General features: G+C 36.7%; 1 protein-coding gene across 1 annotated transcript in view; it reads left to right on the top strand.

Annotated features, from left to right (window-relative positions):
• PACRG (parkin coregulated) overlaps nt 1–23,019 on the top strand; it is a gene marked incomplete at both ends in the record, with an annotated part of 256,062 nt that extends 233,043 nt beyond the window's left edge. Inside the window, one exon of the mRNA XM_082481933.1 lies at nt 22,859–23,019. Coding sequence (XP_082338059.1) covers nt 22,859–23,019 — 161 coding nt within the window. The remainder of the gene's footprint in view (nt 1–22,858) is intronic.
• Nucleotides 23,020–23,941: the final 922 nt, after the last annotated feature.

Raw genomic sequence — 23,941 nt, 5'->3', positions numbered from 1 at the left:
AATTAACAAGTATGATCCTGAATGAAGAGGAGTATTAAAATCCTGTACATTTACTTCTCAATCTGGCAACCTGTTTCTGAGGTTTGGATAGTGGATGTGCCAGAAGCGACTTGGGAAACTGTTTCTTCTGGTAGTGAATTTAGCCACATACTTACAATCGTTAAAGTAAACATTGCATAATGAACATAAGCATTGGCTTATAGTTAAGCACATAATCAAGCATATTTACTAAACTAGCATGGATTTAAACATTTTAACTGATTTCCTGAAGTAAAGGCCTACAGTCTGAAAAACAAGTACTTTGATTGCTTTCTGGTTTGACTCCTAGACCTTAATTTGAATTCAAAGATTTAAGTGGGCATGAGTATGTTATCCCTTATTTAGCACAAAATCTTATCATTCCAATTGTCTTCACGTGACAAAATAACAATGATGCATTTTATTGATGCACTGTCTCAGATTTAATTGCTTTTGACTGTTGTCTGATGAAAATATTTGCTATCAAACTTACTGCTTAGCTGCATTTTGTTGACTAGAGACTGCAAAGGTTTGTGAACAGGAATGACCAGCACTTCCACTGGTAGCCTGTGAAATTCAAGAAGTTCAAAATTTTGGTTTACATTGGGTATTTACCCCATACTGAGAGCAAGTGGGTCTTTTTTGAGTGAGAAAGGGGCCTGTGATTTTGCAAAGTAGAAAGGAGTTCGAATGAAGCTTCAGATAGATTAGCAAATCGGGAATGGATGGAAAAGTCAACGGAGGAGCCTTTCTGATGCAAGGCTGAGAGTTCAGCACTGGCTAAAGTCTGTGTAATTCTCTCCATTATTTCTGGATGAAGTGGCAGACAGGGAGGCATCAGGAATGGAAAGAACTACCTGCAGGTGTACCCCACCAGGAAAACATGGAATTTGTGTTGTCCTTGGTAATTAATGGCTTATCTTACCTACCTAGCTCTACACTTCTTCAACCTTTCTGTGGGAAGAAGGTGCAGGCAGTGAAATTTTTTTCCTAAACTACAAATGCCCTGTACAATTCTTCCTGTGGACAGGATTCATTCTGGAAACTGATACGGTGTTGTCAGAAACTAATGCATATGTAATCTGCATATCAGCTGTCAAAAAGGTAGTTCCTATCTGCCCACATCCGTCAGTTTATTTGCATAAACCTGGGCTTACTCGTTTCCTACAAGAAATAAAATGAGCGCAGTTAGTAGAGGCAGAAGACCACTGAAAGCACCAAAAGAAGAGATTTGTCTACAGACATCATAATAATCATCTTAATTAGCTGAAATTTAAATCATTTGTGTTTAAATGAAAACTGATTTTTTATCCTCTTAAATGTACATAATCTTCACACTTTCTGAAATCTTCCAGAAGACCTGTCACACAGCATTTCCTTCCGATCCTCTTCATACTCTTTCATTTTACTCTTATTTGGGGGGAAGGAGGGACTGTTTGTCCTTGTTACTTACACTGCTTGTTTTGTGTGTGCTTTCAGTTCCTGGAAAAATAAAGCACTGTGTATCGTGGAAAGGAGATAAATGTAGAAATATCATGCAACCTTACCTTTCTGCATGGATGTTGTAGCTTTCTCATTTTACACAACTTCTAGTATAGTTTGAATACAGCTGCCAATCACAATTAATCACAGGCAGTTACACGATGCTTTTGTACAGTGAGCAAATGGACCAGAATGATACCAGAAAACACATTTCATTTATACTTTGACTTTGACTTCCAACTCTCATCTGTTGGGGTGAAAAGCCAGTTAGTGCATCAACTCACCATGCTACCCGTATTTCTTCTCTTATCTTTGTCTTCACACCAATTTAAGTCTAAAAGTTACCCGGTAATATTGTTGAAACATGCTCTCCCTTCATCCAGAAGCTGATTTAACTTTTTGTGCAGGCCACTGATTTCATCATGTGGGTGACTCTGGTTGCAGAATAAGCTTAGATGATCTTTATCTTCTGGAAAACTTCAGGGTTAATTGAGCAACCTTGCTACTGACTCAATTTTATATGTTTTATTAACCTATAGAGCTTGCGTGGAAAGAGAAAAATACTTATATATTTCTTTTTCTTGGGCTGACTGATTTTAGCAAAGATCCTGTGCTTCTTGTTTGAAGGGTTCTTTCTCTGCACCTTGTTTATTTTTATGCTATTGCCAACAATCCTAAAAGGATTATATATAGGTAAAAGTCTGATTTTACTATTACTAAGAACTGAAAAATTTAAAAAAAAAATATATATAGCCCAGCTGATCAGCTTCTAAATAATAAAGGCAAAAAATTTTCTAAATGACTGACACCATGTACTGTAGCAACCTGATCTAGTTGAAGACGTCCCTGCTCATTGCAGGGGCGTTGGACATGGTGACCTTTAAAAGTCCCTTCCAACCCAAACTATTCTATGATTCTATGACTCAATGATTCTATATTTATCAGAAAGAGTCCCAGGTGGATTCAGGGTTTTACTGGAGCCCATTTTAGAATCAAGCTAGGCAGCCAATATTGACAGATGCTCAGGGCCTTTTATACCTGGGTTTGTGTTTTGGTTTTCATCTTTTCTGTGTATTTGTTCAGTTGTTTGGGGCCAACAAAAGACGTGTATTTTGTTGGTTCAAATCCATATTCTAATCAATCATGGGATTCAGAAATATGGAAGTTATGAAAGAATACGATAAAAAGAGAGTATTCATCAGAAAATAGCTTTCAAAATGTTGGAGGATCTGCTATAATGATTAAATCGGAAGTAGAAGTTGTAATGGTACCAAATCCAAACATTTTGTGGCAGTTAGGCTCTACTTAATGCAACCTATGATCTACAAATTTAGAAAAAGAAATGAGATTTCATTTCCATCATACATGCTAAATTCAATTACATCTAATAAACATGCTGACAGTGTACTTTTCATTTCCTCATTCACAGAGAGACAATGTCTTTAACCAGTTTAATTGTTCAACAGGAACAACGATGGGTACCAAACTAAAAGAAAAAAACCAAAACTGTCCAGTTCTTCAGGAACATTTAAAATACATGCTGCAGTTGATACCATTTCGTGTACAGTAGAATAATTTTGAATGCTTTTTTCTTGTTTGTTATTTATAAGAAAATTATTGTCTGAAAAATAAGAAAAATATCATTGGCATATATTAATAAATAATACATAACTAACAAATGCTGGTAAAATTTCGCAAAAGGATAATTACAATGGAGTACAAATGGTGATTTGACATTCAAATAGCTACATTTTGTATTTAGATCCAAATTTCTACACTCCACCGAGGTCAATTTACTAGGTATTTAGTATTACATACATTATACTAATGTCATTGTTCTTTAAAATGGTAGACGCTTTATCTTATATTCTGTTTGTAGACCTATTTGCACCTCCATTAATTATAATAGAAGACGTCCATACACTCATGACATGAATTTGATATTAGATAGTAGGATTAGGAAACACCTCTTCCTTAGCCATTTACTTCATCTTCCTGAACAAAAGAAGATTCATCTTTTTATTATTTATAGACATTCCTAAAGACCATGGTCTTGCCATTTTCTTGTTCACATGGGCTGTGGTGAATCAGGTCTAATGGCAATATTACAAATGAGACCTTATAGCAGCCTTCCAGTACTTCAAGGGGGCCTACAGGAAAGATGGGGAGTGTAGCGATAGGACAAGGGGTAACTGAAAGAGTGTAGATTTAGATTAGATATTAGGCATGGTGGGCTTTATCCCACAATACTCATTGAGGTCATGATCTAGAGGTCTAAAAAGTTCATTTTTCCCTCACTCTATTACTCCTATTCTTCTTCCTGAACCGAACTGAATACTATGTGCTAGCAATTTTAAGATTCAAATAGGAGTTCTTTCCTGCTAGGTCGATAAACCTTGAGTGAATATTGGACTTTTAATGCCATTTTATAAATTGTTCTTTAGGGTCTATATTATAATTCCAAACATTGCAAGTATATTTTTCTAGGTGCTTTTAAGATGGTAACATGGTGTTTTATTGTTGTTTCAGAAAATAATAAATTAATTAATCTATGGGAAAAACTCTTCCCCTTTTTAATTAAATAGAATTGGCCAGATCTTCAGCTCATATAAATGCTTTTCACTCCACAGAAGCTATCTTATGCTAGTTGTAGTGTAACTTTATTTAAAAAAAAAAAAAAAGTTTCTCCTAGTATTTTCAAAGGTTCTATTTGGTTCAAAAAAAAGGAAACAAAATGTGCATTGCTCAAGATAACAGCCCTGAGGGACAGATAAGCATGTTGATTACAGACTCTGCTCTTCAACTCACAGCTCTACACCCTTAATGATACAGTTCGAGTGATCTGTTGATCTGCCAACAGAAGTGCACTAAAATGCAACAGTTCAATACACAGCCATCTTTACTTAATTTCAAGCTTTTTAATTGAATGTCAGTCAATTACACAGTTATAATCCATATCTTATTACAAATACAAAGTACTATACACATGCATTTTAAATAACACATTTTCTTAACTTAAACCATTTTCCTTATTAGAAACTATTGCTACTAAGCAATAAATTGTGATTACGGTAACAGCCACAAAACATTTATTACTTAATGTGATTATTTAATTGTATATTTAAAAAAAAGTCCTATATTATTTTCTATTAAACCAACATGTCCCAACATTAAATACTTTTCCACGGTCAAGTATTTCTCACCGTACATAAATAAGATTTTTTAATGTTACCTATCATTGGATTTCAGTATTTTCCAAAAACTCTCAATAGCTTGGCAATCTCATTTACTCTTAACCTCACCTTTTCCACCTTGATCCATGTCCTATTTGCTTCTTCTTAGCTGCTTTGTCTACTGAGTCTGAGGGTACTAATTTGAAGTGAGTTTTCAGCTTTGGTCTGAAAGCTGAGAGAATTGTGGTCACTGTAATATCCTCTGACAGAGAATATGGAATCTTTTGTTCTGTTTATTGAATTAGCCTATATTCTGCTCCCATGCGCTTTGTTTTTCAGATTGATAGATTCATGATTAATACAAGAGAGAGCAACTGAGGATGACAGTCTCCTCACAGAGAAAAATACTCTGCAGTATGTGGGAAAATCATTTCTTATTGAACTTTCACACTTAGGATGGAGACCATATCTTTGGCCTGGCAATTTTAAAGGATACCAATAATCAGAGTTTGTTGTACTTGTATCGAAGTAATCTAAATTTCAGTAATTTGTTCAGGCAGTTTTCAATGAAAAAGCCAGGGCCTAATCATAATACAGCAGGCTAGGGTACAGCTTTAAAGTCAGTCTCTGGTGGAAAAAGGCCTTTTTCAAAATTTTGAACTATTCAGTCATTCTATGATGAATTCTATGACTGAATGCCAAGTGATCATTCTATGATTGAATGCCAAGTGATCCAAATTAACTGCTTTGATGGTCTAGTTAGCTTGAGAATCCCTTAGTATCAGGTGATAGGTTGGAAGATGATAGCTTTAGCAAAATTTAACAGAATATTCTCTTCTCACATCATTTTCTGTCTTGATGGATTCTGAATTTGTACAACCCCTCATCCTAAGAGCTGATTCCTGTGAGACACTGGGAAAGGTGAAAGCTGAGAACGTTACACACATTACAGATAAATAAACAACGTGATGTAACTATTGACATCACAGATTATGGACTCTCACAGTTATTCCCCAATGAAAATGTTCCTGCCAATGTAGGTGTTTATATTAAGGATGTTTATCAAAACAATTTTTGATAAAGTCCTCAGAGCAGCACAATTAAAAGGAAAAAAAAATATACAGCTGTTACATGTGTTCCTTAGATTTTCCTTGTATTCATGAACTAATTAAGGAATGGGGGGGATTATGGTTCTGTTAGAAAATCAGATACAAAATTCTATTGATGTCTTTTACTATTGAATATGCACTATGAAGCATTAAGAAATTGATGTCTGTGTTACATTTTTAATCCGCTTTATGGAATATTTGAGATGTGTGTGCAACATCATACTATTTTTTTGTAGTAGTCAATTTAAACTATTTGGGGGAACATATGCATTATATATGAAATACTTAAAGTTCCAGCTGAATAAACACTCAAGTTCCCCATCAACTTCAATGATCTACAAATAAACTTTGTGCACAATTCAAAGTGAAAAATATGTATTACATGCATCTGACCTTTTAAATTTCAAATGTTATTCTGCCTTACCTAAATCATATACATTTGGATCTTTCTGTATTATATAATTGTAGATGGAGGAATGAAGAGCTTCACACATAATATTTCTCCACAATATATATTTATGGGCACTCAGACAGGTTTTATTACCAACACTTATTGTACCAATTGCACCAGTTATGAACCCAGAAGCATTTCAGAATATATGGCTAGTAAAGGGGTTATGAATGCCCATTAACACTTTTGGAGGAGGGGCAAAATATTCTGATTCCTAGATGTTCTAGGGGAGAAATACAGAGTTTAATATCAGAGTATGCATAATTTTTTATTTGAGATAAAATCCAATTATATTCTTAAAACATTATTTTTTTATTATCATGTTTTTATCTACTATAGCTAAAATGTGGTCTTAAATTGTTAAAAGAAAAACTTAAGGTGCTAAATGAAAGCACATTCACTTGCTGCAAGTACTCATTTAGAAACAAACCAGTATGAATTAAAACTTCAGTAGTAAGAAAAGGTTGTCTGACGTAGGAAACTTAAAATGAAGTTCTGGTGGATATTACTGGTGATACTGAAATCAAAAGAATGATTTTTTTCTTTGTTAAATGAATGTGTTTTCCTTCAAAATAAACTGCATGGTACCAATGTTTCTGAAAGTAAACGGGCAGATTTTAGAAATGTACTCTCAGAGACAATGATTGTATTCTGCTTTATATTAATATAAAGACAATTTCACAACAAGAGAAAAAACTTAATCCACACTCCTATTAACACTTCACCCAGGAAAATCAAATCACAGCATTTGATCTCATCACAGTTATGTCCAACAATGGCCCTGCTGCTCTAATTAGACTTTAGCAATATTAGTTTCTTTTTCACATCATCTTTTTACTTCATTTCCCTTGGCTGGAGTGCAATTTCACCAAAATGTAGTAGACTAATCATTAACTGGCAGCAGCGTATAGACTGAAACTTTAAATTGATAATCGCAACATTAGAATACCAGAAATTTATAGAAGCATAACCGCTTCTTCTGCTGGGTGTGTGATAATTGTTTTTCTGCTCATTTACATCCAAAAGCAATTAAACTCTACAACAAAACTATGTACTGTAGTGTTGGTGCAAAGTCTGCTCTTTGGAGGTTATACAGAGATTCCATGAAAAACATCACAGTGGGAACTGTCGTTCATTTGCGTTGTCATTTCCTAAAAATTTGCAGAAACGTACCCTTGAAAGAATTAGGTCACACAAAATGTGGCCTAAGGGCTTCTCCTTTCTGTTTTCCCCAGTGGAGTTCTGCAGCTTATGCAATAAAAACTGTTCTACATCAATAATTTTTTGAGTTTGTTTCCTGAAAAATTTATTTGGCTTATGAAAATAAACCATCTTTATCATTCAGTGGGAAAATTTCCTTGTCTTTCCTTCCACATCTGGTTTCTCCATACAAATGCAGGCGTGTTACAGTGCACATAAAGGCGTATAATAAATATTGGCAACTGTAATGATCTTCTGAATCTTCTTCAGACGGTTGTAGTTTAAGTGGTGCAGTAAAAAATGAATGTCTCAGTAATGTAAGAAAATGATTACAGCAAACTTTGCTTTTCCTACAACTTACATATAAATAAATACAAAAATCAAAGCTGAGAATTTTTCTTTCCCATGACATTTCTTACCAAAGTCTCACAGTGTTTCATGGTCACATGTGTCTTTTCCTGTTAGAGGGATAATGGATAGCTGTTGTTTTCTTGTACTTTTGGTACTGTGAAAAAAGTTACGATTTTTTTTGGTATTGAAAATAAGCTAATTAATCACTGTAGTAGCCAGAGAAAAGCTAACTCCCTGTCTCATTTAGTCTTCTACATTTTACATGGTAAGGCATGAATACAGCTGAGATCAGTAATAGGCCCTTCATTTCTTAATACTTTGCACATGCTTGCCTTCCTTGCTGCTTTAGTTAGGAAGTGTTTTGATAGACATAAACTCACTTTAGTTCTGATTTTGCAATCACTTACACACTTGCATGACAGTTTCCTGAATCAGATCTTTATCTGCTTATGATACAACTTTTATCTGCTTATGATACCACGAACTGCATTTTATGTAGCATGAGATTTATATTATTGAGAAATTTTGCATTAATTTTGTTGGTCTCCATTTTCTTAAGCTTCTAATATGCATACTTAAATATTTTCTCTTCTTTATTTCCCGTTATTTTCACCTCTTTTTATTTTTAGAGTTTTTTTGGGGTTGTTTATTTGTGTTAATATTTTGCTTAAGCTTACGATGTTACAGATGATGATAACATCTACTTTATGTTTGCTCACTTTGCCTTATGGTCATGGCAGCTTTTCTTGAGTTTTTGGAAGGACCTCTTGTAAGTACAACACAGAAAGATCATCTTCATGTAATTTCTATAGATTGTGCAGTAAAGTAATCTCTTTAACTGTTATTGCAATAGAAATAAATAAAAAGACAAGGAATAAGCTTGTATCACTTTTAGATCAGTTATTACGTCTGTAAAAACATAAACAACCATAAATAAATGAAGATAGATGCAGAATAACCATCTGTTAGGAAGTTAGTTCAAGTCAAAACACTTAAAACTTGGCACTCTAGATGTATATATGTAAATCTGTATTTATTCATTTAAGTATCTAGCCTCATCTACAGATGTTCTGATTCACTACAGCCTTCATTTGGGAACAGGTAAGGGCTCAGGATGGGCCCATTCAAGTAGCTGCCGAAAATTGGATTCAGGTGGTCAACTTTGGGTCTCTCCGAAAACAGTGGTACAAGTTCATGGCCTGGCAAAAGGTCTGACTCACAGCTTCTTCCTTGCCAAGCCATAAGCACAGAGGTAAAACGGGCCTTTCTCCCTGAGTAACTAATTTGATAATTAGGTGAAATCTCCCTGATCGTTAAAGTTGTAGATTTGAAACCACATAGGCTGAACGATGCTAGACTTGTTTCCTGCTTCCTGGGAGGGTGCTCCACCATTAGGTTTTCATACAATAACAACGAAGGCAGCTACTGCTGCCCTTTCTTATCTTTTTTTGCCTGCCATCCTAAGAGTACAAAGGGTTGCAAGGTTATTCTGTTCTGCAAGTCTTTCCCTCCCCCCTCAGCTCCCATAACTTTTAAACTCATTGTCCAAATTCAATCTAAGCGGAAAAGTAGCAGAGTTTCTGGAAAAATAAGCATCTGGTTAGAGGGGAGAGATCCAAATTTATGCCCATGGTGAGAAAAATGTTGCTAGAGTATATAACACGCACAAGGTGTCAGAACAGGCTTCAGCTTATATTGTCTTTTAGCTGATAGAACTTGTGGGAAACTTGAATTGTTATCGTAAAGAGGCGTACCACAAAACCAACATACATCCATGAGAAACAGCCATCGTTACTGTCTTGTGGCACAAGCTGCTTTTAAAGAAAGTGATCAGCCTCACCCAGAAGGAATGGCAATAGATATCTACTCCCAGGAAAACTTCAGGGCGTTGGCTCCAGGGTGGATGCAAACATCTGAGTCCCAGAGAAAAGCAAGATTTTAGACACTGTTCTGCTCTCTGTTGCCCAGTGGCTACTTCTGCGAGACTCACTGATCAACCTTTCACTCACTCGGCCCCTGTTCTTGAGAAAGTAACTCGTACTTTATGCTGTGAGGTGAGTCTAGTGCAGCCCTACCGATTCCCTTGCAGAGCTCACGTGATAAGTATTAAGTGTTGCGATTCCTAATGTGGTCTGACATTTCCATTCTGATCATTAAGAGACTTATACCATGATGTTGTCTCCTGCGCTGTGTCCCTAACTCTGCCTGGCTGTTTTCACAGTTGTCTTCCATGGATGCGTGAAGTCAAGTCAATGTTACCTAAAAATTGTGAGTGCAATTATTGTTCCTTTCCTATAAAATCAAGTTCCTATTTTATTGTACCATTTCCTCTACAGAGCTAGAATCATAACTCTTGTTTAAGCCAATCTGAGCTGCTAGATATGGATATATTACAATAGTGAGCATATGTAAATAAACTGATATTAACCTGACTTCTTCCATGACTTCTGAGGATTCAGTGACAGTGGTTACGCTCTCTTCCAGGCAACTATCAGCGGTTTCAGGAGTTGTTGAGGCAGATGGCTGAGGCACTAGATCTGATAACAAGCATACCTAAAAAGACTTAGTGACTCTTCAGCTTTTTTTGATACTACAGAGAGAGAAAAGCTTATGCTTCTCTAAAATGAGGATACTACCAAACCAGTGAGAGCTCTCTGGATGACTGTATTCTTTATCCACGTGATCAAAAGGAAGGAAGACAAAAGAAGAGAAGAGGTCTCAAGCGCTGGGAGGCTTGCTCTGGGTACCTCTCTTCCCATGGACAAGTAATAGCTTCAGTTCACCTCCTCCATCTTAAAAAGTCAATACTTAAGCTGATTGCTATCATGTTCCTGTAGGAGCCCTATATTTACATTCATAAGGTTGACATTCCCTTCTAATCATTTCCCAAAGTAACTTGTAAGTGGGTGAGATTCTTACTCAGAACTGGTAAAGCAAAGATATTGGATCCCAGCTACAGACGTGCAGATAAGCCTATCTACATTTTCACCTTGTTTTGCTACATAACGCCAGTGGAAACTCACCAGGCTCAGATATAACATGTTGATTGGCATCCAGCGTGATACTTTAAATTACACTGTGTCATAACTATGCTAAGCCATAATGTATATATTCATATAAATTAGAACCTTTATGGAGCATACTTAAGAAAATTAATAGGCCACATGAATGTCCTTGGCTTTTGTTCCTCCACTTTCAGCCTCTGTTTTTCTTTCTCTTCTACTCCTCCCATGTCCACATTCTTGTCCCCGGGACAAGAATTGTCTAATTAACTTATCAGTCAAGCGCCAAATAAACTTTGGCTGTGCTAGGACAAGTAATTCAGGAAGACCTTTCCAGATATCCCCATTCAGTGATGAAATTTCTGGGTGACTCATGAAGAATTTTGCTCACATGAATTTATGGTAACTAGTATAAGTTATTCTTTTCCCCTAAAATAACATCCCATAGTTTCCTTCAAAAGTCATCATTCTACACTAGCTGCTCTTGTCCAAAAATGCTCAGTAATATTTTTCTGAAGCAGAGTTTTCTGTCACTTTTGAGGTAGTGCTTCCACGGGTACCAATTCAGTGCTGCAGCTGCAGAGGTGGATCAGAGACCTGTAGACTCACCGCAGCCATTGGCATTAAACAATGTAGGAGGTGAAACAGCCATCTGTGGCCTGCTGGAGAGAGGCGATAAAAGAATTTTGTGAGGTGTTACTTCTCCCTTTCCTCTGGAGGCCGACGCTATCCTCTGAGCAATAAGCATTTCAGGAGATCTGCAAGAGAATATTACTCTTGAAATATGTCCCACTTAGATATTAGTCATGCTGTCTTCCAGCTTATCTTTTCAATGTGTCCCAAATTTATGTAGAAAAAGCCCTCATGACTTTCCTTCATAGGAATGGCCATTACATTGTTATTAATGTAAAGCTAGTTATAGTGTGCACATGTACTCTCAGATCATACAAGTGTGAGAAAGCGTACTTAAGTTGCCAGGGAAGAATTTTCTTGACATTTTTTTGCTTTTGTTCTTCATTATAAAGCATGAAAATACAAACTTACAAATATTCGAACACATTGTGCTCTGCCGTGCTATTTAACCGTTTTCTTGGCTGTTAGTTGGAAACCCCGAGGCAAGCCTGGATTGACCAGGAGCATTCAGCCGTACCACTTACTGCTTCTCCTGTCTCTTCCTCCCAGTCCGGGCATGCGTGTGTGCGTGCGTGTGTGTGTGTGTGTGAGCTGTTTTCCTTCTGAAGCTGTAGAGCTGTAGGCTTGTCAGGCACCAGCGCTGGAAGGGCTGTAAGGCCGAGTGAATGATGAATAAAAAAATTAAGATTGCAATTAGAAAATGCAGCGTGCTTTAGCTTCATGTTGGGGAACGTAAGCGGTCATATTTGCCTTATAATACCGGGATTGGCTGGAGAATAACAAATTGCAAAATTGCTGATCCTGTGCCTTAAGGCCCTGGCACAGGAACGTGTCGGGATAGCAAACACTCACGTGACCACTGCGAGGGAGATGAACTTAGTGTAACTAGTACACTGCCATCAGCATATAGATACATGATATTTGCAGCAGTTTCGGACAAGCAAACAGAAATTCACCTGAGAAGCAAGGATTCTTTTTCAAGCTTTACTGTTGTTCAGGTCCACTGCTTTTGTAATGAAGTGAAAGGGTATTAAGTATTACAAACTGAACTAGAAGTGCTGCGTTGTGAGCGGTTGGATGTTTTCTGCGTGGAGGCACTCATAAAGGTATTACCACTGTTACCTGCGGTCCAATTTACCTGGCTGAGCATGTCATGTACTCTGCACACAGAAAAGCAATTTTTACTTCTACGCATAGTCCCAGAACAGAGAAGTTTGAATGCCTTTTTCAGTAAATGTATAAAAACCAGTATGGCCTTAAGAGATCACGGGGTTATGGGTGATTGCAATTCTCCAGGTGTATGCAATGTAAGAAATAGCAGCATTTTTTTTCCCTATACTTGTACATGCCAACAGTAAAATTGTATCATGGACATGGTAAATCAGAAAAATATGCTCTTAATTCTTTCTTCTATAGCTAGGACCTATGACTGCTTCTTATTTTTTCAGAAAAAATGCTATCTGGAATGGCAAAAAAGATTCTGCATTAGCATTTTTTTCTGGAACAACACCATTTTCTTAAAATAATGAACAAAAGTGTTAAAGCATAAGAAATATATATTTTATATATTAAAATAATTGAATCTTAAAATTTTGTAATATATATGAATAATAGTTTTATCTCAAAAAACTGCTAACCCTTTCCTGTCCTATTGTTTTTATAGACACCTGTTGTGTGCAATTACTTCTTTTTACAAACAATTGTATTTAGACATCACTAAAATGCTTGTGTTGTAATAACACCACAATCCCTTTCTGAAAAAGTTAGAAGTACATTTCAAAAAATACAGTCTAGAGTCTATGACAGCTATAGTGGCATAGTAAGTAAAGATTTTATATTGGATGGTAGAGGAAGTAATCTTATAACAGTTGAATAAGTGGCGAAAAAAAGATTTTGCTGTGTATTGCAAGAGTGTGTCAGTCTGCCAAATCTCAGTAGGTGGTCTCAGTACTGGGTCAGGTTGCTTGAAAAATGTGTAAATATCTTCTGTCTTTGTACATACTCACTGATGTTATCAATAGCATTTTTTTACTGTTGACTGACATTGCAGTTTAGTTTTCTTCTGTTTTTTTGGTTTTTTTTTTTTTTCAAATTCAAGGAAGTGGTTCTTCTCAGACAAATGAAAATAGCAGACAATTTAGGAGTTCACGGTATCAGCATGCTCCACTGTTTGAGTCCGTGCAGTCTTGATGGCAAGCTAGACAAACAAGCAGTCATACCTGAGATGGTTGACTTTTAGTAACCATTGAGATCGGTTAATGCAGTTTCACAACATGCCACCAACCAACCTCCCTTTCACTGGTATATCTCAAGAGAAATACGTATACAGAGAAATATATGATTCCTCAGTTCATTTAATATCAGTACAAAGTGCTAAAGTGTTCTCTAAAGGAAGATATTTAAATGCCAATATTTAAAATATATTTTTTTTTAAATTAGCTTGGGTCAGAACAAGATTTGAAGAACTCAGCAAGCTGTAATGGAGAGCTCTCATATCCCCATTCCTTAAATTGCTCTTCCTCCAGCTTACTACTTAATAATTTAAAATGACACAAAAAGATGCAAAGATTAAGTGTTTGGAATCACAATCTGCTGTGCTATCTTTTTGTTCAGCTTTAATCTCATACTAGTGGTAGTATGTCCCCAGTAAACAGTGTGCCACAGAATACTGGAGTGTCTTCTTCGCGTATCAACATACGGTCTCTTTAAGCATCACTTCAGAAGGCTGAACTGAGGTACAAGAAGAGTAAGTTTCAGTAACCTGAGATACTGGCTTTTTCGCATGTAACTTTATTTCCCAAAGCATTACAGCTTTCCTTATGAAACTGACTTTGCTGTGAGATCTCCTCAGGCATTCAGCGCGTTGGTCTGGATGCTGCTGGGCCTCTTGCTTTCTGCATATTTGGGACCCTTTGACCTTTTGGGACCTTGATTTGGGACAAAAGGTACAGGTGTAATTTAGACAAGAAAAAGGATGAATGTTTTCCAGTTAGAGTCACTAATGAAATAGTTCTTTTCATTCACTTATCTTTCTTCACACTTATTGCAGGAAAAATGTTGAAAAAGATAAATAAGAGACTGTTTTGTGAGATATTCCTAAAGCTTTTAAAACAAAAAATTAAAAATCAGTCTGCATGTGATGTATGTGCAGTTTCCGTATTGCTTTCAAAAGTATTCAGCTTTCACAATTCAAAAGCTGTGAATCTGCAGAAACGCCACACAATTTTCTTTCTTTTTAAAATGTTTTACATTCTTGTAAGTAAAGATTGTACATTATAGTACATTTTAGTTGTATAAAAATTGGCTTTTTTCTGTTTGCTTGAAAAGCTGTTATAAATTCAAATGTATGCTTTTCTTAATGTAAAATGAATAGCTGTTAATTGGATTTTGATAAGTATTTTTATGTTCTTCCCGTTCTTCACAAAAAGAATGCAAAGTCATATCTTGGGAAGATAATTTTTATTTATTCTTTTGTCCACCATATGCATTGATCCAACTGGAAAAACTCAGAAACAGTAATCAGATTACGCAATTTACTTTTAAAAAATATATATTAAAAATATTTAAAGAGACAGCAGAAGGAGATAGCCTGACCCTCATACTACAGATATCTGGGGGAGCAGGGTGTTCCTTTCTTGAGGATAAAATAGTACATTACAGGCTTGAGGATAAAATAGTACATTACAGTTTCAGTGCTAGCTGTCCTTTAAACTGCGTAAATTCTGTCCTTGTCTCGCAGCAATGAAAGAAATCTTGGCAAATCCACACAGTCATTCATAGCTTTCATCTCCTTGTCCTTTCTCAAATCACTGCTAAAACACCCTCAGTTGTCTTTGGGTTCTTGCTTGTTTCGCTTAATTAGGGAACAGAAAAACTGGAAAACTGGCAACTTTGGGAATATCCAGCAACATATAGGCATATCTAACAACTTGCTCCCATAATTTTGATGGGAAATTTTTTATGTATTGACCTTCTTTTTTTGTATGTTTGCATTCCAGTGATAATAAAAGGTTTATCCTTTTGTCTCAAAGTTATGAAAGCAGTTATTTAATTCATTTGGTTGTCAATGGAATTTTTGATGGGCAAGCTATACCAATCAGGGTCCTTAAATGGTAATGATTTTGAACAGTGAATTTAAACACAACAAATTCCATTAGTACATGACAGATGTACAAACACATCAACAGTTATTAACACAGAGTAACGAATTACTGAGCTTTTTGCTCGTAAAGAAAAACCTAGGGCTTTCCCTCAAAAGCATTTTGGTTCCATAAATAAAAATCTTCCCAGGGGGAAGGAGGATGGATTGTCAAACATCTTGAGTTTAAGTATGAATGAACTCAATGTTAAAAATTAGCTGTTACAGGATTATGTTTCATACTGAAATCAGTGATCTTTAAAGCATTTTGGGACTTTCAGCTTTGTCACCTTGAATTACGTTAAAAAAGAAATTATTTTTATTCCACATACATACACAAAAATGTTGTGTTTCCATGGATTTAATCCCTTTTGCATTAATTGTGCTATATTTGGATGAGAAATTCGTGTGACAAGCAAATCTATTTCACATCAGCCCAGCAAAGCTATGCAAATTTTGCACACACAAACATGATTTCCAGCTAAAAAACAGTATTTATTTTGTACTAGCTTATATACATGCAAGAACATCAGATTCACATAAGTGGTGCAACTCTTGTTGCACTTTAAACACGATTTGTGACCTAATGTATTATTTTGCAACAGTAAACAGTGTACCAAGGCCACAGAGACCTCAGACTCTGGTTTCTGTTCCCCTGTTGAGCATGCTGTTTATCTAAGGTTATTTAATACGGCTTTGTTTGATGTTGATCAGTAGCACGATCATAGGCAAACTTCAAAGTCTAAATTCATTGGAGAGGTTTAAATACTTATAGAGGGAAAAAAATACTATAAATCTCTTATTTTTTACTTCATTGGTCAAATGTATTTGCTAATATAACTTATTACAAAATCTGTTGTTTCTTTTTCATTTTTGTACTTCTATTTAAAAAAAGTCTGGGCTTAGAATGGATTACATCTGATGTTGCTAACATTTCCTGGAAATGGAAAACTGTGATAACAGCTGCTGTTTTGGCTCATTTTCAGTTGTTTTTTTTAGTTTGTTGGTTTTGGGTTTTTTTGTTTTTTTTTGTTTTTTTTTGTTTTTTTATACTGCAGTAATTTACAAGTAGTTACAGCTATCTCTAGTAGCCTTACATCATTAGTAAAACATCATAAGTCAGTCAAATGTTTCCTTTCCAATCAGAGCACTTCCTCCACCTACTGAATTGTTGACTTTCTGAATAGTATTTATAGTAACAGCACTTACATTTTAAAATAAATGCTAATTTATGAAATAACTTAAAGCTAGCTGCATATGGAAGATAACTATAGAAAGAATCTGCATTTTATGCTAAAGCGAAATGCCTTCAATGAGAACCAAGCTGATTTATGTCAAAAGTATAAAATTGTTTTTTTCTAAGACCTATGATGAGCAGAAATGTCTCTATGTTAGTATTCTTTTTAAATTCCAAGCATACATGCTTTCTTCTTGAATTGAAACATTCTTCTACAATCTTTGCAGCACTGTAGCATTGTAAAGTGATAAACAGTCAGCACTAGTGATGAAAAATAGAAGGAAGAGCCAAGTAAAGCAAGAGACAAGGAACTCTTAAGTGTTGATAGTGTCAAAAAACAGGTCTGTGCATATTCAAAGGTTTAGCCTCCTTAAAGTATATTAGTATTTTCTGCTTTAATGTTCAAAAGTGCTCTAAAAGATACATGTTAGATTTTTTAAAATGATGTTTTCATAGTTTCAAGTCAGGGTGTTAATGAAATTTTCTTGATTTTTCAGCCAAATCTGTGCCTTTTTCTTCAGTATATGATTAAGCTTCCAAAAGCGATGTTATATATGCAAGTGAGAATCTGTTACTATGCCAAAAGTTTAGGTTTGTTTTGTATCAAAACAGATAATAATCCTCCCTATGAAGTTTGTAGCTTCAGCAAATCCTCTTTCACCAAATACTTTTTCATATTTAAGGAGCAGCACCTCCCTTCATCACATTTGAAATGGCTGGCAAAAAAACTCTGCCAGCTCAAGGGGATCTCTGCACCTTTTCTCATCCTGAATTATTCTGCACTGAGCAGCTTCAGGTACATCACCCCAAGCAACCTGCCCTAACTTTGAAAATGAAGCTGGCTTTGAGCAGGGCATTTGGACCAGATGGCTCCAGAAGTTCCTTCCGACATAAATTACTCTATGAAATCCTCTTTCCAATGTTCTTGCTTTGGGCCAGCCTGTGTGAGGCCAGTTTGCACTTCTGTGGGCACGTAATCGAGACGTGTCCTAAGAACAACATAAAACTGGCGTTTGTGTTGCTTTGAGCCTTCAGGAATGGAACACAAGGTTTTCTGCCTGGGTTGGTAATGACCAGAAGTCATAACCTCCTGGTGGCTCTTCCTTCACCCAAGTGAAATAAACCAGCAATGTCCCTCCGCTTCTTAGCAGACAGGAGGGTTTCTGAGTCTCAGCCTGTGACTTTTCACAGACTTTCAATTAAATAAACAGGGAGACCCAAGTACCTCTTTCTTCCCGGAGCTGACAATTTCAAAGCAGAGCTCTGAGTCACAGTGAGAGGAGGGGTGCAAAGGAGCCCTCCTCCCTCCCGCCGCACTGACTCATCACAGGCTTTCATTTTCCACTCCGGTCAGGAAGCCAACACCTTTATGACAATTAAACTCATCCTAACAAGAGGACTTTGAAAAATTAATTAATCTCTGAACTGTAGCTGAGCAGTGAGCTCATGCGATGTGAACCGTGACACGCATGCGTGTCAATCTATAGGTGGAATCTGCTTCCATTTGTTTCTTGGTACTGATTCTGACTCCTAGAAGGGATAAAGTCCTGAAATTTTCCACAAAATATCTTAATGCTCGTTTGTCCTGCTTAACTGTATATTGTTCTGTGATAGGCTTTTCTGCAGAAATACAACTCTCTATTGAGAAATCTGCACTTTACAATCCCATCACTGTTGGTTTCTTGAAGTAAAAACCTTATTCAGTTATGTGGTTAGTGCGTTGGATTATTGTAATCATTTTAATCACTGAAAATACCTGTTAGTTTGACTAGGATGAACTGAGCAGCTTAAAAATTACCTTTACCATAGTTATATTTTAGCATAAAAACCATTTTCATCATCTACAATATAAAGTCAAAGAACATGATTTGTGACTGATGCCTTCCGTGACTTGGAGCAAGTCACTTCACCATTCACTCTGTTTCTCAAGATTCAAAAAGAGAGACGTGATGCCTGTCTTTCCAAGTAGCTTTAGTGATTTGTGTACAAAAAAAAAAATCCCATTATACAAGGGCTCTCTGTTATCAACTAGTAGTAGTTAAAAAATTTCTGCTAGGACCCACTTGTTCTAAGACAACAAGTCGAAATATACATGTGCATATATGCTCTCAAAAGTTCATCAGTAAAAAATAAAGGAGTGGCCTGTAGTTACAATTTGATTAAAAACATTGCTTAAGCTGGGAACGTGGGGCTTCCTTCACAGTCTCTTCAGAACTCTGTTTTAAGTATTATTCTGTCTTCCAATGCTAAGCACTCCGCAGATATTTAACATTTGAGGAAGTTGTAATATCCCAAGATCTATGACAGCCCTACAACAGCAGGTGTATGAAAACTCTGATTTTAATTTGTGCTTTCCATGAAGCCACCACCATGGGAACAGCCACCACCAGGAGTGAGCTCTGGTATCTGTGAGATATTTAGAGAGGTACTTTGACATATTGGGGGGATTAAAAAAAACTCTATTTGAGACCTGGCCTGCCTTGAAGTGAAATCTAATAAACTGAAAGAATGTCTCGGACACTCTCAGATGCTAACAAATGTCCAGAGATAAGAATAGATCTGACTGAGCTTTGAGGGTTGGTTTACCTTTCTCGTCCACTCTAGGACTTCAAAACTGCCCTATCAAGCTCTTTATGCATTGAGAGAAAATTGTTTGTCCTTCTTTAACACAATACAATTTTATATTTGTAGCATTACCCTCCTGAAATTTTAAAATGAAATGAGACGGGATACAAATAACGCTAGAAGTTCTTTAATATCCTGATTCGTGAATAGAAGCATGTCTAGACTCAAATACAAACCATGTTTTAAAGCAAACTTCAAATCCTCCTCCGTTCACTGCCAAACGCTGAGTTCAGTCCCTGAGGGTCCGAGCAGGGCTTCCTCAGCTACGGCAGCTGGCACGGGCAGCGCCGACGGCAGGGCAGGGAGTGCCACTCCTGGCCCTGGTGTGCCACATGATTTCGTCAGCTAGCGCAGGTCTTGACAGGTGCAAAGCCTTTCACTTTGCTTTTAAGGACCATAAACGCCTTGGTGCACGATTTAGGAGACTGGGAACTAACTTTTTGATCCAGGAAGGGAAAATGAGATCTTTTCCTGATTGGAATCCTCTAGATCTGTTAGTATCACTTCAATGCTCTTCCTCTAAACACAGAAATAACATTTACTCTGAAAAGAGTTCTTGCTGCATACCGAATTTGCCAGACATTTCACTTTGAGACAAAGATATGACAAATGTGCTTCCTAGCATTTTTCATGTTGATTTATTCTTCCCCACAGAGGACAACTTCATAAAGAGCTTGAATCTGATCCATGTTCACACTTCACATATGCACCATTTTTGTGGCTGACAAAGTTGGCTTCTCATGCAAACTAACTTGGAAATAGAGTCAAACCAGTGAAGGACATGCTGAGACCGCTGTACTTCAGTAGTTATTTTTTTCCAACTAATCATCATTGTTATTATTATTACTAGGTACTTACCCTTAGGTGCAGATCGTTCTGACTCATCCGTTTAGTGGATGTTGTCCTGTTGGGTTAATGATTATCTTTTTTGTCTGAAAGATTTGTTAATTCCTATAACTGCATAGGATGGCTATTTTAGTACTTACCAGGTGACCTCGATGCGGACATAACCTTTCTGGTATTGTTGGTTGTAGCTTGTGTCATGACATTAATGTGAATTATGGCTGTCTTGAGGATACAAACCTTCATACAGCACAGATGGTCTGTAGGAAAAAAAAACCTGTAATGACGGTCTGCACATCACACATTCAGTCTTCCCTTGTAGACTGTTTCCTTTATCATTGCCTCATTCTCTTAGGCGCCTTTTAATCAAGCATATAAGGCATAATTTATTGTACAGACTATGCTCTATAATAAAGACTGCAACATGGAATTCTGGAAAATACCTCTGCTACCAGCATTATCACGGTGTCTTCTTGGCCCTCACCAAACTTGCTTAGCAATGTATCACCATTGCTTCCAGAGAGCTGTTTTTATTACTACTTCTTTGAAAGAAGGATGAAAGCTGTGTAAGCTCATTACCGGAGCATGTGTGTAGGCTTAAAGTTACAGATAATAGACAAATGGTTGGAAAGTCAGTAATTCCTTTACATATTTGCCAAGACTTAGGTCAAGGTTCAGGGTTTCCTTTGCTCAAACTGGTGAAATCAGAAATACCTCCAGGTGTTCTGGGGAGTGCTGGCAGTGCACGTGCAACACAGGTGATGACGCACAGTTGATCTCCGTTGTTTTCTGCAAAAGCAAACTATGGGTAGTCTAAATTGCACTCAGTTGTGATGTTCTTTTATTTTTGCATTAGTATTTTGTATAAGATAATCCTCTCATTTAATAACTCTTGGTGATTTCTATACATTCTCATACTCTATTATTTCTAACATTACAGTAAATTCTTTTTAGTAAGTTTTGGTATCGCAAGCTTGGCTTCTCATGTTAGTGAAATAAATAGTTAATATATAGGAAAGTAATTGTATTCTTAAGAGTAATCATCACAAAAAAATTATTGCCTTTCCACTCAGAAGCCCAGTACTTGTATGTCACATATATATTTCTGCAAACATTTTACAAAAAGCAAAGTGACACAAATGTGTGTAAGGAGTCTGAAAATCTGATATACACATAATTAACCTGGAGTGCAACCAGATATTTTACGGGAAAATTCATCAAAAGGATGATTTTTACCCGTGTTCATGACCTCTTTCTTCACGAGCGTGGTTCTTCAATTTTTACTGGTAACAAAGTCACAGACTTTAAATCCAGACCCTTGGGCTGAGATCCAGGAGAGGATGTGAGGATGGGTGCAGTCATACATCTACACCCCATCAGCCTGGGGGTGTGGAGGCAGCACTGGAAGCAAAATCTACCCTTGCCCTTGTGTGCGCCGCGTTTCCCATGTGAAAGGCAGGCACGACCCGAGAAGTTGGTTGTGTTGTCTTGACAAATGTGTCCTTTGCTGGCTGGCTGAGAGGGTCAATAAGCAGGCAGTGTTATTCGAGATGTTAAATGTATGACATGGGCACATTGCCACCACTGCCCGGAGTGAGACCACTGACGGATTTTATGTGAACTACCCTACAGCAGTGTGACAGCCACTCCGCCTGACCACTCTGTAGCACCTGGTCAGAGTACACTACACTCCCACCAAATTATTTTTTATATATGTCTTGGAATATACCCATATTAAGATGTTGTTCAGAATATTGCTTTGAAACAAAACAAAACAAAATAAAATATATTTTCCTCCTTTAAATGTCTCAGCATCACTGCAGGTGAAGTTATTTTTTACTCTTGTATTTTTTGCTGTCACAGTTGTTCACACTGATTTTTTTAAAGAATTATGCTGTGCGTGTATGAATGTATGTCACCCTTGCTATTCCATGGTAGAGAAAGCAGCCGTAAGTGTTACCGTATCTTCCGACTGCAATAATTTGTCCTTTTGACATTGACTTAATTTTACACATTTTTCAGGGAGCAGAAATTGAATGAGTGTCATGTTACACTCCAAATATCTCTTTTAGGCTGCATGACATCCCCTCTATTGGAAACAACGTAAGCATGTGAATATGATGTCTAACATGAAACAATCCCAAAACAATACCTATTTAAGATTTCAGACCATAACAAGTCTAGCTTAAGTCACATTTTGTAGATAAGCATTTATGCATCTGGCTTTTGTCCTAAATAAGCAATGTTAGAAATAAAGAAGTAAAGGTCTTAAGAGATTAAATGAGTAAGAGTGAGTCCATCTTTATCTTACAAAAGAATGTGTTTTCTTTCTTTTTATCAGGATTTTTGCTTAGATCCTGAAGTAATGTGTACATAAACATATTTTGAAGGCATATGAAGTCGGAGCCCGAGCAGAGCCTTAAAAAGATACCAAAACCATCCTGCTTTCAAATTCAACTGTGTTTCTTGTTACTGAGCAAAGTTGCTAATAGAGGCACACTGACCAGAAACTGCAATTTCCTATGTCATTATTTCAAAGAGTAACACTAAATTTAATATAATTCTTTGTTTGTTTGTTTGTTTTTATATTAACCAGTTAATTCAGGCGATGGAATAGACTACAGCCAGCAGAAGCGTGAAAATATTGGAGATCTGATTCAAGAGACACTGGAAGCCTTTGAACGCTGCGGTGGAGAAACTGCTTCTATAAACATTAAATACATGATCCCTACTTATCAGTCGTGCATGTTAAAATGAGCTGTATCAAATGGGATGATTCCATTTGTGCTCTAATAAAACTGTATCTGACTCTGTGTGGCATCTTGTTAGTCATGCTTTTTTTCTCTACAGCTGCTAAAATAGTGGCTTCTGGGGCATTAGAGTGTTAGCGCTATTGTGAACAAGGCTTTCCAATACATAAGTAGTGCCTGTTCCTTTGATTACAATGGTGTACTGTGCTTGTTTGTTCCCTGAAAGAATCGCTCCTTTATAACAGAGCTGACTCGAGCAGAAATCGGAGTTAAACCTTCACTTGTATAGACAATAAAACTATAATTTTCATACGCAATTCAGCAATTGCTGTTCTGTGTCCGCTTGCCCTGAGGGTGATGTCAGAGGCTGTAACAAGAAGAGTTTATGCTGACTGCTTAATAGGTGTTTGTCATGGAAGAGAAACACTAGTTCAGCAATGCCTCTCTAGCAGCTGTGCCGAATAATGTGCACTGACATACAATAAAACCGTTGAATGTATATACCAATTACAGCGGGAAAATTTATATGGTCCATTGCAAAGTACTGTCATTAAATTAATTCATGTTTCTTGTACACTCCTGATCTCGGCTTCCAGGTGTTTATCTTTTCACGGAACTTGGGTTCCTCTTGGCGAACGTCGGGCACAACCACAGTTTTGAAGAAAAGAAGCCCAGACAGAACTTCAATAAATCAAATGGAAGATGGAGTGTACATAACGTGTCCGTCTTTAACAACACAGTTAATCTGGGTACATGCAGTATTTACACATATATATTTTAAAGGGCGCTGGGTATTTTTGTAACTGCAAGGTTGCTATTGCTTTTCTGTTATTATTATTGTCTATATGTGTACAAACAATGTAACTATTGTTGCAGGAATCTCGTACAATTTCCTACTCAGTTAGTTTCTCCCTGCATACCCACAATAC

The sequence above is a fragment of the Vanellus vanellus genome (genome assembly GCF_965231255.1).
Source record: "Vanellus vanellus genome assembly, chromosome: 3".
In the NCBI taxonomy this organism is placed as follows: Eukaryota; Metazoa; Chordata; class Aves; order Charadriiformes; family Charadriidae; genus Vanellus; species Vanellus vanellus.
The sequence above is the reverse complement of the archived record's forward strand: the minus strand, read 5'-3'. Positions and strand labels throughout refer to the sequence as shown.